At 45.3% G+C, this 16,007-nt stretch overlaps 2 protein-coding genes across 2 annotated transcripts in view; both read right to left on the reverse strand.

Moving 5' to 3' along the window:
* LOC310809339 (multidrug resistance-associated protein 1-like) overlaps positions 1-489 on the reverse strand; it is a gene marked incomplete at its 3' end in the record, with an annotated part of 23,954 nt that extends 23,465 nt beyond the window's left edge. Inside the window, exon 1 of the mRNA XM_083676539.1 lies at positions 433-489. Within this exon, the coding sequence (XP_083532665.1) occupies positions 433-474 (42 nt within the window). The 5' untranslated portion in view covers positions 475-489. The remainder of the gene's footprint in view (positions 1-432) is intronic.
* A 12,147-nt stretch (positions 490-12,636) lies between these two features.
* Positions 12,637-15,642, reverse strand: LOC310809233 (F-actin-monooxygenase mical1-like; the record flags this gene model as incomplete). Its single annotated transcript, XM_083676426.1, has 1 exon — positions 12,637-15,642. The coding sequence occupies one exon, from the start codon at positions 15,640-15,642 to the stop codon at positions 12,637-12,639; it is 3,006 nt and encodes a 1,001-aa protein (XP_083532552.1).
* Positions 15,643-16,007: the final 365 nt, after the last annotated feature.

Here is a 16,007-nt window from a genome sequence, read left to right on the forward strand (position 1 = left end):
ACACACACACACACACACACACACACACACACACACACACACACACACACACACACACACACACACACACACACACAGACATGCATGTGCACCTACAGTACAGTACCACAGTCCACACAGATACAGTTGATTTAAATTGCCGAAAGCAAAACAAACAATCACTACAAAACGAACTCAAACACACGTATCACAGCCAATGGAATAGCGCAAAATGTAATTTTGTGCACAGTTTCCAAAGCATGTGCACTCTCACTAAATGCTCTCATCCTTAATGTTGTCATCTAACCCTCTGCTTGTCTTTCTACATTATTTGTGTTTCTTTCCACTTTTCTCTGTCTGGATTGTTTCAGTGCATTCCAACTGTTACTCTGGTAATCAGATGATTCATGTTAGCTTCATCAAATCTCTCTCTCTTTCTCTCTGGTCACTCACCCATAGTGGGTCCAGGCCACTGAGGCTGCAGAGATCGTCCATTCCACCTCCTCCTCCTCCACCTCCTCCGGTCTTCCCTTCTTCTCACTCCTCCTCAGGGAATATCCTCTCTTCTTCCAGTAAATTCCTGAATTTCCAGGTAAGGTAGCGAACTCCTCTACACTCTCTCTCTCTCTCTCTTTCTCTCTCTCTCTCTCCTGAAGGTGTGCTTGCTTGTGTCTCTTCTCTGTCTCTCGGTGTGTGTGTGTGTGTGTGTGTGTGTGTGTGTGTGTGTGTGTGTGTGTGTGTGTGTGTGTGTGATAAGGTAGCAAATGACTCCTTCACTCTCTCCCCCTAGTTGAGTGTGTGTGTGTGTGTGTGTGTGTGTGTGTGTGTGTGTGTGTGTGTGTGTGTATTTCTACTCTCTATCTCAGTAAGAGTGTGTCTAATAAATTAGCGCAGCGCCCCTCTGTACTTTCTCTGCAACTTTGCTCTCCTTCTAAGTATTTCTCCAGGTTCCAGTCGATGAGTCAGGCTCTTCAGTGTGTGCACACACACGGTCTCATACACACTCCAGTCTTGTACTGAGTCCAGGTCTGTGTGTGTCCTGTTTTTGAATGGCTGGCCGGCCAACAACTCTCCTTCCTTATAGGTGGGTGGGTGGAAAGATTTTCACTCTCTCTCTCTCTCTCCATGTCTGTTCTCACTCTCCTCTCCTCTTCTCTCTCTCTCTCTCCCTCTCTCCCCCCCTCTCTCTCTCCCTCTCTCCCCCTCCCTCTCTCCCTCCCTCCCTCTCTCTCTCTCTCTCTGTCCTCCACCTCTCCCTCTCTCTTTTCCCCCTCCTCTCCTACCCACGTGTACTGTGGTCCTGATCACCGCACCACAACTAGTCGTCTGAAGATGGGAACACCCTACCCCCCCCCTCCTTCTTTCGCTGTCTCTCCCTCCCTCTCTATCTCTTACTCCCTCCTTCCCTCTCTCCCCCTGCCTCCTACCATCCCTTCCCTCTCCCTCTCCTTCTCCCCCCCTCTCCCTCTCCCTCTCCTTCTCCTCCCCCCCCTCTCTCCTTCTCTCACTTCCTCCATCCTGCGCTAACATCACCCTCTCCTTCCCTCCCTCCCCTCCACCCCTGGCCTCACCCTGAAAGCCAGACCCTGATGTGATTTATGCCACTTCAGTCCTCTCCTTCACCCATAAGGGGACACAATTTGTTTGTGGACTTTTGAGAAACATCCAATGCTGTTACATGAAACTCTGCAAAGAGACTCTCCCCCACAGCAAGTGAATTGCTTTAAGCAGAACCCACCAATTTTTCATAGTTTATAATCATTTTCAGGGGTCACCACAATAGAAATGTTAATAACAAAATGTGATAGGGATCTATCCTTCGGTTATGTATTCATTCACGAAATTGCTTCATGATGAGTTAAATGTTGCAACTACCTTGACACAATTACCACAACTGAACATAAAGTTACTCAACCCATTGTCAAATTACTTTTGGGCAAAAATCAACCACTAGTTGAAGATATACAACTCCTTGTACAGAGTAATCACAAACTACAGTTAAAATAGTGTAAAGTGTTCCCAGTTTTACAATTTATAATGAGTTACTGCATAAACTTACAATACATAATTATATTTCATAACAATATATTATAAATCATTCAATATAGTTTATACTGGAACTGTAAATACTGTACAGTAGATTGGTCCTATGAACTATGTTTCATACAGTATATCATTGAAAACAGGCCATGTTTCCTACTGAATGTCTTTGTCATGTGTGTGAGTGAGTGGATCAGAAGTTGTAACCTAGCAGACAGTATGTTCTGTACATTTATGTTTGGGAATGGATATGTTCTATGCAGTGGAAATGTTAATTACACATTACACGTGTGTGTGTGTGTGTGTGTGTGTGTGTGTGTGTGTGTGTGTGTACACACTCCTACCTTGTGCGAGCCAGTGGTTTGAGGCAGTCAAGATGAGTAATACAGGATAACTACCCCCTGGCATTGTCATGTGGAATGCAACAAGTCGGTACTCTCTTGTTGGAAACAAAGTGTGTGTGTGTGTGTGTGTGTGTGTGTGTGTGTGCGCGTGCGTGTGCGTGTGCGTTTGCGTGTGCGTGTGCGTGTGCGTGTGCATGTTTGTATGTGCATGCACGTGTGTGTGTGAGAGAGTGTTATGGAAAATACTGACTGAGTGGTAAATCCTAGACTTCCACCACAAGAGTGAGTATATACATTAGTAGTCAGAGAAAGGGTCAAATGTACACTCACTGAACACTTTATTAGGAACACCTGTACACCTTCTCATGGTGGAGGTGGTGGAATGGTGTGGGGAATGTTTTCTTGGCACACTTTGGGCCTGTTAATACCAAACAATCATCGCTTGAATGCCACAGCCTATTTGAGTATTGTTGCTGACCATGTGCATCCCTTCATGGCCACAGTTTACCCATCTTCTAATGGCTACTTCCAGCATGATAATGCACCATGTCACAAAGCAAAAGTCGGCTCAAACTGGTTTCATGAACATGACAATGAGTTCAGTGTTCTTCAGTGGCCTTCCCAGTCACCGGACCTGAATCCAATAGAACGCTTTTGGGATTTGGTAGAACGGGAGATTCACAGCTTGAAAGTGCACCTGAAAAATCTGCAGGAATTGTGTGATGCAATCATGTCATCATGGACCAGAATCTCAAAGGAATGTTTCTAACACCTTGTGGAATCAATGCCATGAAGAATTTAGACTGTTTTGAGAGCAAAGGGACACCCTACCCAGTATTAGTATAGTGTTCCTAATAAAGTGTTCGGTGAGTGTATGTCTTAACCTATATGCTAAGACCTTAAGTCCTCCCCCTCTGTAACCTAAAGGAACAAACCATTAAATCAGCCCGCTGCATACGGTCCTGTTTATTTGAGGCGTAAGGCCGTAGTGCCATGGCCGTCCAGGAACAACAGTGCACTGCTTGTCTAGAGGTCTTTGTAGTCTGGTCCAGGGTGAGGCCAAAGGCGAGGCCAGACGGACAGCCATCAAAACAGATGAGGGGGATTTTTGGAGGCAGCATGGAAACGTTTACATAGTGTCTTGTAACAAGAAACTTGGAGAGATGGAGAGACAGAGAGAGAAAGAGAGAGAGAGAGAGAGAAAGATGGAAAGAGAGAAAGAAAGGAATAGAGGGAGAATGAAAGAGAGAGAGAGAGAGACAGACAGATAGACAGACAGATATAGTGAGATGCAAACAGAGAGAGGGAGAGGGAGAAGGACAAGAAAGAACACGTGTCTCTGGGGAAATGTTGAATCCATCACAGTGTGGACCGCTGTTGAAAACACTGCAGGAAAACATAAAAATATTGTGGTTTTAATAAGCGAGGGGGGTAAAGTGTTGTTTTGTGGTATCATGGCACAACTTAGCTCATGAACTATTTATGTGCCCCTGATGGTGCCTCTCTCTAGTCCTTTCTTCACCTCTAGCAAGACACAAAAGACACACAGGAGAGTATGACCCACAGACAGACACAGACAGACAGACAGACAGACAGGCAGACAGACAGACAGGGAAGGTGAATTGCATGTTGAAGATACATGACTCTCCTCAATGGAACTTTAGCTCTTGATGTGCGCTCTAATTGAGCATTGTGTCAACACACACACACACACACACACACACACACACACACACACACACACACACACACACACAGCCGGTGAAAAGCCCCCTGCAGCTTGTACTGTATTTCTCCAGGAGATCTGGCGAGAGAGGGCAATTCTTTGGGCTCTTTTGACCTTCAAAACTTATGTCAGGTTTGATTACAGAGTTCTTAATTTCAAGACAATAGTGGATTGCTCAGGATCAGCAGGTTGGGATTACGCTTTTTGCCAATGTCACCCAAATGGACGCCACAACAATGACCCATTGTTGAGCTGAAACCAGAGCAGTGCTGTAAAGGGAAAAATTGGCAATTTTGGGGACTTTGTTGTCCTTATCCAGGAGAGACTGTTCCAGTTCTTGGTTGATCGCTTCATTATTTTGTACTGTGCTGAACATGTTCTACCAGTCAGTGGTGGCCAGCGCAGTGCTGAATGCTACTTTCAGTTAAGGAAAGAGAGAAAACACCTTGCCAGACACACACACGCACACACGCACACACACACGCACACACACACACACACACACACACACCCACACACACACACACACACACACACACACACACACACACACACACACACACTGTAGGGGTGTGTCCTGTCACTGGCCCCCTACTGGGCGAAGGGCCATGCATTCTGGCCTGCCAAGGCGATGACGGATACCTTACCCTGCAGTTAGATGTTAGAAATGATTTCCCTGTGTAATATCTCCAATATCCTGATATGTCAAGCAGTCATATCCGCCCTGCTGAACCCCCCCCCCCCCAAAAACACACACACACACACACACACACACACACACACACACACACACACACACACACACACACACACACACACCCAAAAACAATGTTTTGTCAGGTGCTTATTTTGCCCATTAATTTAGGACTGAGGCCTGCAGATTTCTCAGAATGAATATATGGAGGGTTTATACAATGTATGGCAAACTTTCATTTGAGGGTTCCTTATCCCCCAAAGGCACTCATATAGATCTAATAGGATTGGATAGATATAAACTACAGTAAATGGCAATAGCTCCATCTTGCCCTCTTATTGCCTCTCCGATCTACAGAAGTCCCTAGGCTAGTGAATAGGGGGTATGGGCTTCAGGTCAATTTGGAATTCAGCATTTAACAGACCGACCAGCTAAGTTTGCTCTCTGTGCTTATGTAACTCTCTGTTGTGTCTCATACTCCAATTTGAACACATCATAATTGGACGTGTCAGTGGTCTATATGGCAGGCTAACGTCTATATGACACCCCCATCTTGAATTCCTATCCACACCTAAGGTTTTGCGGTAAGTTAAACAATACCCTCGCTCCTCCAAAATAAACTTCACGAGTGTTTCCAGGCCTTCAAGGCCAACCCCACTGTCTCTGCTCTATCTCTATTTCTCTCTCTCCTCCTTTTCTGTTTCTTTCTTTTGCTCTCTCTCTCCTCTGCTCCCTCCATCTCTTTCTCTCCCTTATTTTCTTCTCACTCCCTTCATCTCTCTCTCCTTCTAAATCTCTAAGTCCCTGCTGTGCAGTTGGAATGGGTCCACCCCGCCTGGTCTTCATTTCACTATGCGGCCAGGCAAAGCTAGTTCAGACTGGCTGTGCAAACCATGGAACCCCCCTCATCCACCCCAACACTACCACCAAAACATATCCCCCCCCAACACACACACACACACACACACACACACACAGATTCAGAGACACACACACACTCATACAACCAAGCCCAGGAGGAGGTGAAGGAACCAGTCTCATCCCCTCCCAACACCCCCACGAGCACCCCCACCACCACCAGACCCAACCCGAGAGGGGGTGTCGCAGGCCACCGAGGCCGAGTCGTGGTGAACCAAAGCTGGGTCAGCTCTTCTCTTCCCCTGGCCTCTCCTCCACCTCCTTCTCCAACACCCATAAACAGTCTGGTCAAAATAATGCTGTAATTTTTGTCTCTGCATTCTCAGACATGGCGCAAATAAATATAGCATCATCGCACAGGGAAAAACGATGGATCAGAGGAGAGCAAAAAGAGAGGGGCAAAAAACGGCGCTGTCTTTTTTAAATACGCAGAGTAAACAGGAGGTTATGGCTGGAGGCCAGGGGGAAGAAGCAAAACCAGCTCAGATGTGTGGAGGGCACTCACAGTATCACACTATCACTGCCATAAATGAGAGTACCAAAATAGATCTGACTAATACTTGATCAATTCACTGATTACGACATGTGGTGGATTGGCTATTGGCGCAGCAACCAATGATGATGTGACTATATGACACTATCCAGGTGATGTAGAAATCTGTGGATAGTATATGGTCCAATGTGGAATCAACTCGCAACAACAATTGTAGGAACGCAGATACTGTAGTTTCTTTTCCTGAAACTGACCACCATTGCATGCAAACACCACCTTGTCTCTATCATGCTAAATTCCATCCCTCTCTTTCACACCTTTTCATCTCTTCTTCCCCCTTTTCCCCCTTTCCCCTTCAATGTCTTTAAGTTCGAGCACACAAAACACCACTCAGGATAGTCAACAGATAGTCAACAGATGATTTACTTTAGAATGTGGCTGTTGTTTTCAATTATTTTAGCAACAGAAATGCCATTATACAGTAATTAAGGCATTTTGTGGAGTTTCTGATGTTTCTGACCTCTGGAAGTGTTGAAAAGAGTGGGCCATTGATGAGACACAGAGAGGTCAGCAAAGTAGCGGTACAGTAGCTAAAGCCAAACAAGACTTTGCGGTGAGCCAACCTACACAAGATTTATTCTCTAGTGTCATCTTAAACAGAGAGTGCAAAAAACAGAGGTTTCTCATACTGTGTGGGTAAAACAAAGTAATAGCATTTTATACTGAATTGAAAACCAAAGTTGAAAAAGACAGAGGTCAATGCAAGGGTGGCCTGCATTCTTATTTTCTGAAATGTTTCATGTTTTTCTACACATAATTTATCAAACCTGTTTTCCATTTCTAAATTATGTGCCTTTGTTGGTCCACATGGACTTTTGTACAACAATACTGATTGATTCAACTAGCTGAAAACCTATGTTATTCATACTCAATTATGGTGCTGGATGAGATCAATACTCTTTTATGGGCAATAAAAGTTTTTGGGTGACAGTATTCACAATCATGCACATTTTCCTCATGTTGTCTTATGTCTCTATATTTCTCTTAAAAGTGTTCTTTTTGTCTCTGGAATGTTGGTTTAATACACACCACATTCTTTCCTAGACGGGGAGCATGACTGAATGGGAAAAGCCCTGTAGTTGTGTGTTAAAGCATTCATGGTCATAAGCAGTGACCTGAAATGAACCAAGCTGATGGTGCAGAATGAAGACGTGTGGTATGGTGTCTCCTTTAATTTAGCTTGTCTAATTCAGCTTAGACAGGATATAAGCAATGTGTCATTTGTTATGTTGGGACGCCATTTGTAACAGGTGCCATTTTGGAAAAGACATACAATTCTTTGCCACCCAGAGTGCTTGCCAAATGTTTCCCCCCCTTGAAAAATTATAGCACAGACAGGCAGAAATTAGCCATATGAGCACACAAATGATGTAGAAAATCTCTAAATGCAGCCTGAAATATGACTGCCCAAAATACTTTAACAACGCTGTTTAAGGTCTGTTAGCAGCTCTGCCAAGGGAGTTAACTCTCTTGGTGTTGTAGCTAGCGCGGCCTGTCGGTAAGCGGAAGGTCTTAGTTCGATACCCGCTTATGGCAAGCTACTCTACCCCGCTGTTCGCTACACTGATGTCAGGAGTGGGATGCAACTAAAGGCTATCGGAGGCGTGTCCTTGTGAGGGACTTAGTATAGCGAAGCAGAATAGATTGTAATACAAAATTTTTTGCTAATATGTGCACTTCCTAGTGTTTCAACTACCTGTAATATAATTTAAACATCAATGATTAAAAACCTCTGTCAAACCACATTCTAAGCACTGCCGGTATTACTATTGGCATCGTGACGACAGACCGTCGGTCTACCATTGGCATGCCGATGGTTGGGCCACAATGATAGGTGCAGGCCAATAGGAGTATACCACCATGGCCGTTGCCAGCAACTTAACAATTAGGGGTGCTGTAGCAAAATATGCAATCTGAGGTGTGTAGAAGGTGTGTCCAATTTTATTCCCCTCTAATTCATCCTGGTTGTCTCTCATTTACTGTCTATTGTAGGGGGTGTGCTGTATTGCACATGTATACACATTACAATACATATTATTAGTCTACTGTATAGGACACCAATAATGATGAGTTTCAGCAAAGCAGCCTTTCTAACCTGTGTAGTGATGCTTGTATAACGGTAGGGAAGTCCACTCTAACGCATGTAGCCTAAACAGTCTGTCCTTGTGCGTTACCCAACAGGCTTTCTTCACTTTTGGAAAGCAAACAATATTGCGTAACACAAAGACAATCAACAGTCAGTTGGCTGACATACAGATGGTGGCGAGACCAGTATTTCAGATTGCGGTGTCCCACCTTCCCACTCTCTCTAACCACCTCCACCCCCTCACCTAAAACCACTGAGGGGCGATCATGTTCCAGAGGGATTCCATCCTCTCCTCACCTCGGCACCTCCTTCACTGAACACCCAGCCATCCTAATGGCGCTCTCGCTCATCAGCGCCCTGTAAACAACAACCGTAAGAAGCAACAACAGCTTACTGTTTCTTCCTCTTGTCTCGCTTTTTCACTGCCTCTTCCCATCAAAACTGGTAACAACTTCCCGGGAAATGTGGAGTGTGGGCTCTTACACATATACTTTTACGGCCATATGGCTGAGTGCACAAGTGCACGTTTAAGAGAAAAAGGTTTGGGATAAAGAAGAAGTGGGATGCAGAAAATCGTCTGTCTTGCTCTCCCAGTCTCTCTGTTCCTCTCTCTTGCTCTCCTCCCTCCTCATTTAAGACTAGTGTGTAGTGTACTACCGTACTCCCCCTTCCTCATTTAATACTAGTCTGTAGTGTACTACTGTACCCCCCCTTCCTCATTTAAGACTAGTGTGTAGTGTACTACTGTACCCCCCCTCCTCATTTAAGACTAGTGTGTAGTGTACTACTGTACCCCCCCTTCCTCATTTAAGACTAGTGTGTAGTGTACTACTGTACCCCCCCTCCTCATTTAAGACTAGTGTGTAGTGTACTACTGTACTCCCCTTCCTCATTTAATACTATTGTGTAGTGTACTACCGTACTCCCCCTTCCTCATTTAATACTAGTGTGTAGTGTACTACTGTACTCCCCCTTCCTCATTTAAGACTAGTGTGTAGTGTACTACTGTACCCCCCCTCCTCATTTAAGACTAGTGTGTAGTGTACTCTCTCCTCCCCACCCCAGGGTGCATCCTGAGGTTTCTGGTACCTGCAACTTATGTAACAGATAATTAACCGTAGCCTCTGTCATAACAATAACAATATCGAAATGCAATATGTCTCAGAATTGGGAAAGAATGAGGTCTGATTGTTTTGGTTAACCTTGGGTTATCACCTATACATCTTGTCTGGGGAGGAACACAATTTTAAATGCCTACCATCTGCACATTGAGCAACTGAACAATTGAGTTGTTGTGAAACTGTACAGTATGTGTGGCACAGAGGGCTAAAGACATGTGTGTGCAGGGGATGTGAGTTTTCCTTTCCTAAGATACTAAATAGAACCCATAGTCCTTAACCCCAAATGTGTCATTATATGTAGCGCCTCAGATCTCATCACTGCCAATCATTATCATCAGGCCTGCTGTGACCTTTGAATATAAAATAGGCAGATTAATCAGAGATTTTAAACTCTGATTAGTTCCACCAGTGCTGTCAAAAGAGAGTGAGAAATAATTAATTGTAGGAGAGATAAAAGCAGCTCCTTAATAAAACTATGATAGGCAAATAGGACCATCTATAAGTGCAAGACCGCCCTCTATATTTTACTTCAATAACTTGAAGATACAAAAGTAGGCTTCACAACAGCTAAATTGTGATAATGTTAATCACGTAGTTCTACTATTATTTCATGTTTCACATACCTGAACTATCTTCTTTTTTTTTCCTTTTCTTTTTTTCCGATTATTATAATTTATAGATTTGACTGGCAAGTCCCTGATTAAAACCACAGAATCATCAGAATACATGTATAATTCAGGTAGGGTATTAGTCTATCTTGCCACACAGCCCATTTACACTAATACCCTACAGTGTAGTGATTGAAGAGCAGTAACAAGAAACCCTGCATTTGCTTTACAGAGGTGGTGCTCTTGAATACATGTACATATGGGTGAGTGCCCAAATTGGTATTTTGAATGCTCACGAGGATCCTCTGAATTGTAATGGGATTACCCAGCACTTAGACCATGGATTCTCCCCTCTTGCAGGAGATGTGGGACCAGGAAAAGAGCCACCTGCGGAACTTTAATGAGATCCTGGGAGAGAACAGGGTCTGGCCCACTGCCCTGCTTCCCCTGTGGAACATTGCAGGCTTTACTTTTGGTAAACATAGAGAGACCAATGGCCGAAGACCCTCTCAAAAATGTTCAGATACTCAAGTCCTCATTCAAATAGTTTGATCTCTTTATATTGTGTTTGTTCTGTTGTCTGTTTGAGTGTGTGTGTGACTCTGTGTGTGTGTGTGTGTGTGTGTGTGTGTGTGTTTGTGTGTGTGTGTGTGTGTTTGTGTGTGTATCTGTGTGTGTGTGTCTGTGTGTGTTTGTGCGCACGCCTGTCTGTTTATTTGTGTGTGTGTGTGTGTGTGTGTGTGTGTGTGTGTGTGTGTGTGTGTGTGTGTGTGTGTGTGTGTGTGTGTACGTGTTTGGCTTTCTGCGCATCCCAAGGCAGCAATGTGTAATTTTGGTTTTCAAATTTCAATATGATCAAATTTCAAATATGATCCAAAGTGGTAGTTAGAATCATGGAATGGAACACTTTGTTGGGAATTCAGGGATGATCCACAAAGCTTTGTTGTTTTTGACTCGTGTGGATGGCTGTTCGTCTGGTAAACAGGCAATTTGTCTGGTCTCTGTCTTTCAACAATGATTTTGATTATCTGCTCTATCTAATCAGGAATTCTTGATTTTTGTTATCAGGCATACTGTTCCTTATATGTATGTCATTGAAATTATTCACAGCCTTTCTTTTCACCTGAAATGTTGATGATCTATATATGATATTTCTTTGACGATTGCAGTCATGACAATCATACTGTTGCAACTAAGGTGTGCCCTTGAAGACTGCTTACGTGTTGACATGAGAGTGTTACTTCAGAGTTTCCTAGTAAAATATATTCTCATTAACATGTATTAACACCCCCTAGGTGTTCCTATGATGGAAGAGTTACGATCTTGGGCTTCAGGGGTCTCTCTTTCTAAGAAGGTCTTCTAATATAGCAGACAGGGAAACATGCTAAAGAGGTTACTTCCGGACAGTGTACTATATTGCTGGTCCTGGTGAGTTAGCTTACCAGGTGTAAGGAAAGAAAATCCAAGTCCAATCTTGATAAAGAAGCAATCTTTATTTAAAGTAAAAGCAGCAGCAGAGTATGGAACACTTGTGTACAAACCCCGAAAGGAGCACCAGACGGTCTGGACTAGTGTGTATCACCATCTGGATGTGATTGCTCCCAGGAACTCTCAATGGGGAGTAGGTGCAGAGGTGGAAACTGCAGACACAGGACTATCGCCCTGAGGTACATCTTACTGTACAAGCCTTTCATAGATGCATGCGTATGACATTATTATTATAAGTTAAAATCATGATGTAATTTACTGTACATCAAATTCACTCAAATTACTCTTGTTCAAAGGGTATCTGATTTCAGAAATTAATTAATCATTTAAACCAGTTAGCTCGACGGATCATATCATTCTGCAACCAAAATCTCTGTTTTTCAAGCATGGAACGCATACTGTAGAAATCATGATGGACTGAATGCAGGCATACATAGAGTCATACAGTAGTACTGCTCCTTTGAATGCTCCTTTCACATCTCCAGCTAATTGACCTAAATACCCTCTATACTCACACGTCTAGTAGTTCTTCCAAATTGAAGACAACCTTTCTCCAATTTAATATAACCTTTTTAATATTCTCAATTCACAGAAAATGCAGTTCTTTAAGTGTCAAAATATATATTATGTTCTTACTCTGCTGCTCACAGTGCATTTGACAACTCCTAATGTCTCTCACAATTGCTAAAGACAGAAAGTGATGCTCTATAGAAGATGCACCTGGGGAATACCCAAGCCTTCACATGACTTAAACTCTACCCCCAGGCCTAGACAGGAAATCACAATATCTTGAAATCTCAATATCTGTGAGAGAGAAAACTGCTGCACACAAGTTGTACAATCATCCAAAGGGTATACTAAGGGTATACCCAATGCCCCTTCATTCCAAGTCTCCATGAGGCTCCCATGATGCTTTGGAAAGTAGCATACTCTTCTTAGTGGGTCAGTGGGAGATGATGAAGCAGATTATGAAGTACGGTCCTCTCTCTTGCTTCACTTGTAGATGTAATTGTTGCCAAAGTTAAGCCAATTCTTGACAACGCTCTGTGAACCTGGGGCCCTTCTGTAGATTGCCTCCATCAGTGAGACAGCGTGCTGATATCCTTCAGTCTCTTCTCCTCCAGAAAGTCCACCAGAGAGTTTCTCATGTCCACCACCTCAGTCATCTGCTGCAGGGCCTCCTCCTTCTCCTCCCTCTGCTTCACTGTCTTCTCAGAGTCACTCAGTTCCATGTGTCTCCTGAGCTTCATCTCCAGGATGTTTTGTTTGTCCTCCAGCTCCAGTTGTCTAGACGCCACCATGAGGTCAGATTGCACAAAAACCAGAGCGTTCTTCTGGTGCACCAGTTGGATCCACTGCTCGATAATGTCAGGAGAACCATTGTCACCTTCCTCTCCTCTGAGAGCCTGCTCCAGCACCACACCTTTGTCTTCCAACTCTTTAAACTCTATCTCGATCTCCTCCAGACACCTCTGGATATTGTGGAAGCGCTGCATCTCAGACACCTTGGATCTGCGTTCCAGCATCCTCATCTTCATCAACTCCAGCTTCTCAGGCTCAACAGGGTCTGAAGTGACGCCCTGGAACTTCTCATCTAATAAATCCATGTGGTCGCTCTCAATAGTATCATCATCATCATCATCATCCTCATCATTATCATGGTTTCTGACCAGCTTGAGAGAGGAGAGGTTCCAGGGGGAGAGTTCGGTGTGTGTGTGGTCTTTACTCTGGAGGCCATTCTCTCCATTCTTCTCCTTGTGATCTCTTGTGATATCCTTAACAGAGTGGGGTTCTCTCCCGTTCTCCAGCTTCACATCTTCAGAGTGCAGCTCACAGCAGAACCTCCCTGTGTGCTGACTGAAGGTGTAGCCATGCAATCTGAGGGTTGTGTCACACTGGTGGCAGGTGAAACAGCTACGGTGAAAGAACTTGCCCTCAGTACTGATCCTCTCCAGCACATAGACCCGCTGGCTACAGAAATAACACTCCTCAATGCTGCTGTCTGAGAGAGGGCTCAGGTCAGGGTCAGGGTCTTGGTTGCGGTCAGGCTTCACCTCGAGGGGAGATACAGGATCTTCCTCATCTTGCACCCTCATCTCTCGGTCTTTTGCTTCTCTTTCGGCTGCCAGTTTCTCCTTGCGTCTCTGCAGTGAGTCGTTTTTCAGCTTGTTGAGGAAGAAGACAGCCTGCTGGGTCTGGAACCAAGACACAGGCTTGGTTGGCATCAGGAGGCTCTGAGGCTCTGGTGACCATTCAGAGACGGCATTGTAGACCTGGATGAGGTAGAGTACCATGGACAGCTTGTCTATCTGGCCGCGTGTGGCCATATCATTGGCTGACATGATAGGTGGGATGCCCAGCTCTCTCTCAAAGATGCTGAAGGCCAGCTGGGTATTGTGGACAACATTGGACTCTTCCAGGGAGGACATCTCAATGAGAGTAGGTCTAAAGTGGTGTATGAGGGCACACAGGGCCAGACCAGATCTCCAGGACTGGGTCAGGTCCTTCACCTTCACTCTCTCAAATCCTGTCGTGTGCTGCTGGCACCACTCCAACAGCTCCCTGAAACTTCCAACAGAATCTTGGCGCAGGTGCTTCTCGGTAGGTTGGTAGAAATCAACAGGGTCTTCAACATCGTACAAGTGTTGCACCTGGTTTAACTTTATGGTCGAGAGGTTGATGTTCTGGTAGCGTGTTGACGGGTCGATGCTGAAGGCGCTGTAGTTTTTACTGGTATTCTCTGGGGTGGTCTGGGATAGCAGCTGGTAGATGCTTTCCCGTTCAGCCAGGACCTCTAGATGGGATTTACCCATACCCCAGCTCCTCACCATCCATGCTGTGTCAAAGGAAGCCAGAAACCCACGTGCTATACCTGTACCTAGAGGCCAGAAAGGCTCCACCAGACAGTCTCCCACTAGACCGATCAGCAGCTTTTTGCCCTTCCTCTCCCTCACCAGTGAGGCGTTCTCTGCTCGGTACATGCAGGTGAAGTCAAACAAAGCCACGTCCGGCCGTCCCGTGTGGTTCTTGGCGAACTCCAGGTCTGGCAGCCTACGGCCCGTGGAGAAGTGGCCAGCATTGTGTGTGTAGCGCAGCAGGGCTTCCTGGTCCACATTGGCTTCGCCCAATAGCTGCTCTGCATCACTATAGTCCTGTTTAATGACCCCCTTTTTCAACAGGCTCTTCTTCTTGGCAGTCATGACAAAGTAGTGGGTGTCATCTTTATAATAAACAATGTTCTCCAGATCAATACCTGTCTCAGTGAACAGGTCCTGGAAGAACTTCTGGTTGTAGATGCAGGCCACACCGCTGATCTCTGCCACCTGGGCCTCGGCGGCAGTGCGTCTGTTGATGAAGTTAGCAGTGATGCCAATGGCCAGCTTCGCTCTCAGCTCCTTCCTTCTGAAACCATCAGGGACAAAGCGTCCTCCTCCTGCAGATATGAAGACATCAAACTGGAAGGTCCCAGCAGGGTGAAACTGAGGGAGCAGGTGAGCCATCCAACCTGTGTCTCCTAATGACTGGGGCTCCACCAGACCCCTGAACTCGATCCCAGTGTGCACCTCCACCCCCAAGAGGAGAGACACCTTCAGCAGGATCAACTGCAGCTGACGGATGCTGATATGATCCAGATCCCCCGTGCAGAATTTGCCATAGAACGTCTTGGCGGAGAGCCCCCACAGGTCGTAGATGGTGTAGGGCCATAGGTGCAGCACGTTGTTCCTGGAGAATGACTCCCTCTTCTCCAGCACCACCACCTGGGCCCCCAGCAGAGCAAGCTCTATGGCTGTTCTCAACCCACATGGTCCTGCACCCAACACCAGGCACTTGTTTTTGACACAAGCGTTGCCCTGCTGGTACCCTGGATGAGCAGCCCGCTTGTCCAGCTTCACCCACAGGGCCTTGGCCTTCCAGTAGTTCAGTTTCTCCTTCAGCTTGGTGTAGACACTCTGGTAGTCCTTAGGATCCACCTCTAGGTGGTGACAGAGCTCACTGAAGTTGTGCTGCACATCCTTACACGTCTGGGCTTGGACAAACTGGTTGAAGAGGGCATGAGAAGGGTTGGTAAGGGTCTGGTTTGCCATGGTAGCATTTGGCGTACCTCTCTTTGGCAAGAGTTCACTTTATCTCAGTCCTTGTCCTGGAAATCTGGTGCGTGGCTCGCCAGTTGTAAGCAAAATAGTCCAAGTCTGATCTTGATAAAGAGTATGGAACACCGAAAGGAGCACCAGCACTCTGGAATCAGCAGGGTACTACTCAATAACTCTGGTTTACCTTAGGAACATTTTATACAGAATTTCAACCATTGTTGTCACGGGTCTTCTGACACGTCGTTAATTGAATCAATGAGAAACACTTCCTAACCTAATCAAACGATACGTAATCATCCAATCAACTATTGTCTTTACTGTATCTATGGTGACTTGATGTGTGTCCCATCAAGTGGAGT

This window comes from Argentina silus (assembly GCF_951799395.1).
Source record: "Argentina silus genome assembly, chromosome: 9".
Taxonomy (NCBI): domain Eukaryota; kingdom Metazoa; phylum Chordata; class Actinopteri; order Argentiniformes; family Argentinidae; genus Argentina; species Argentina silus.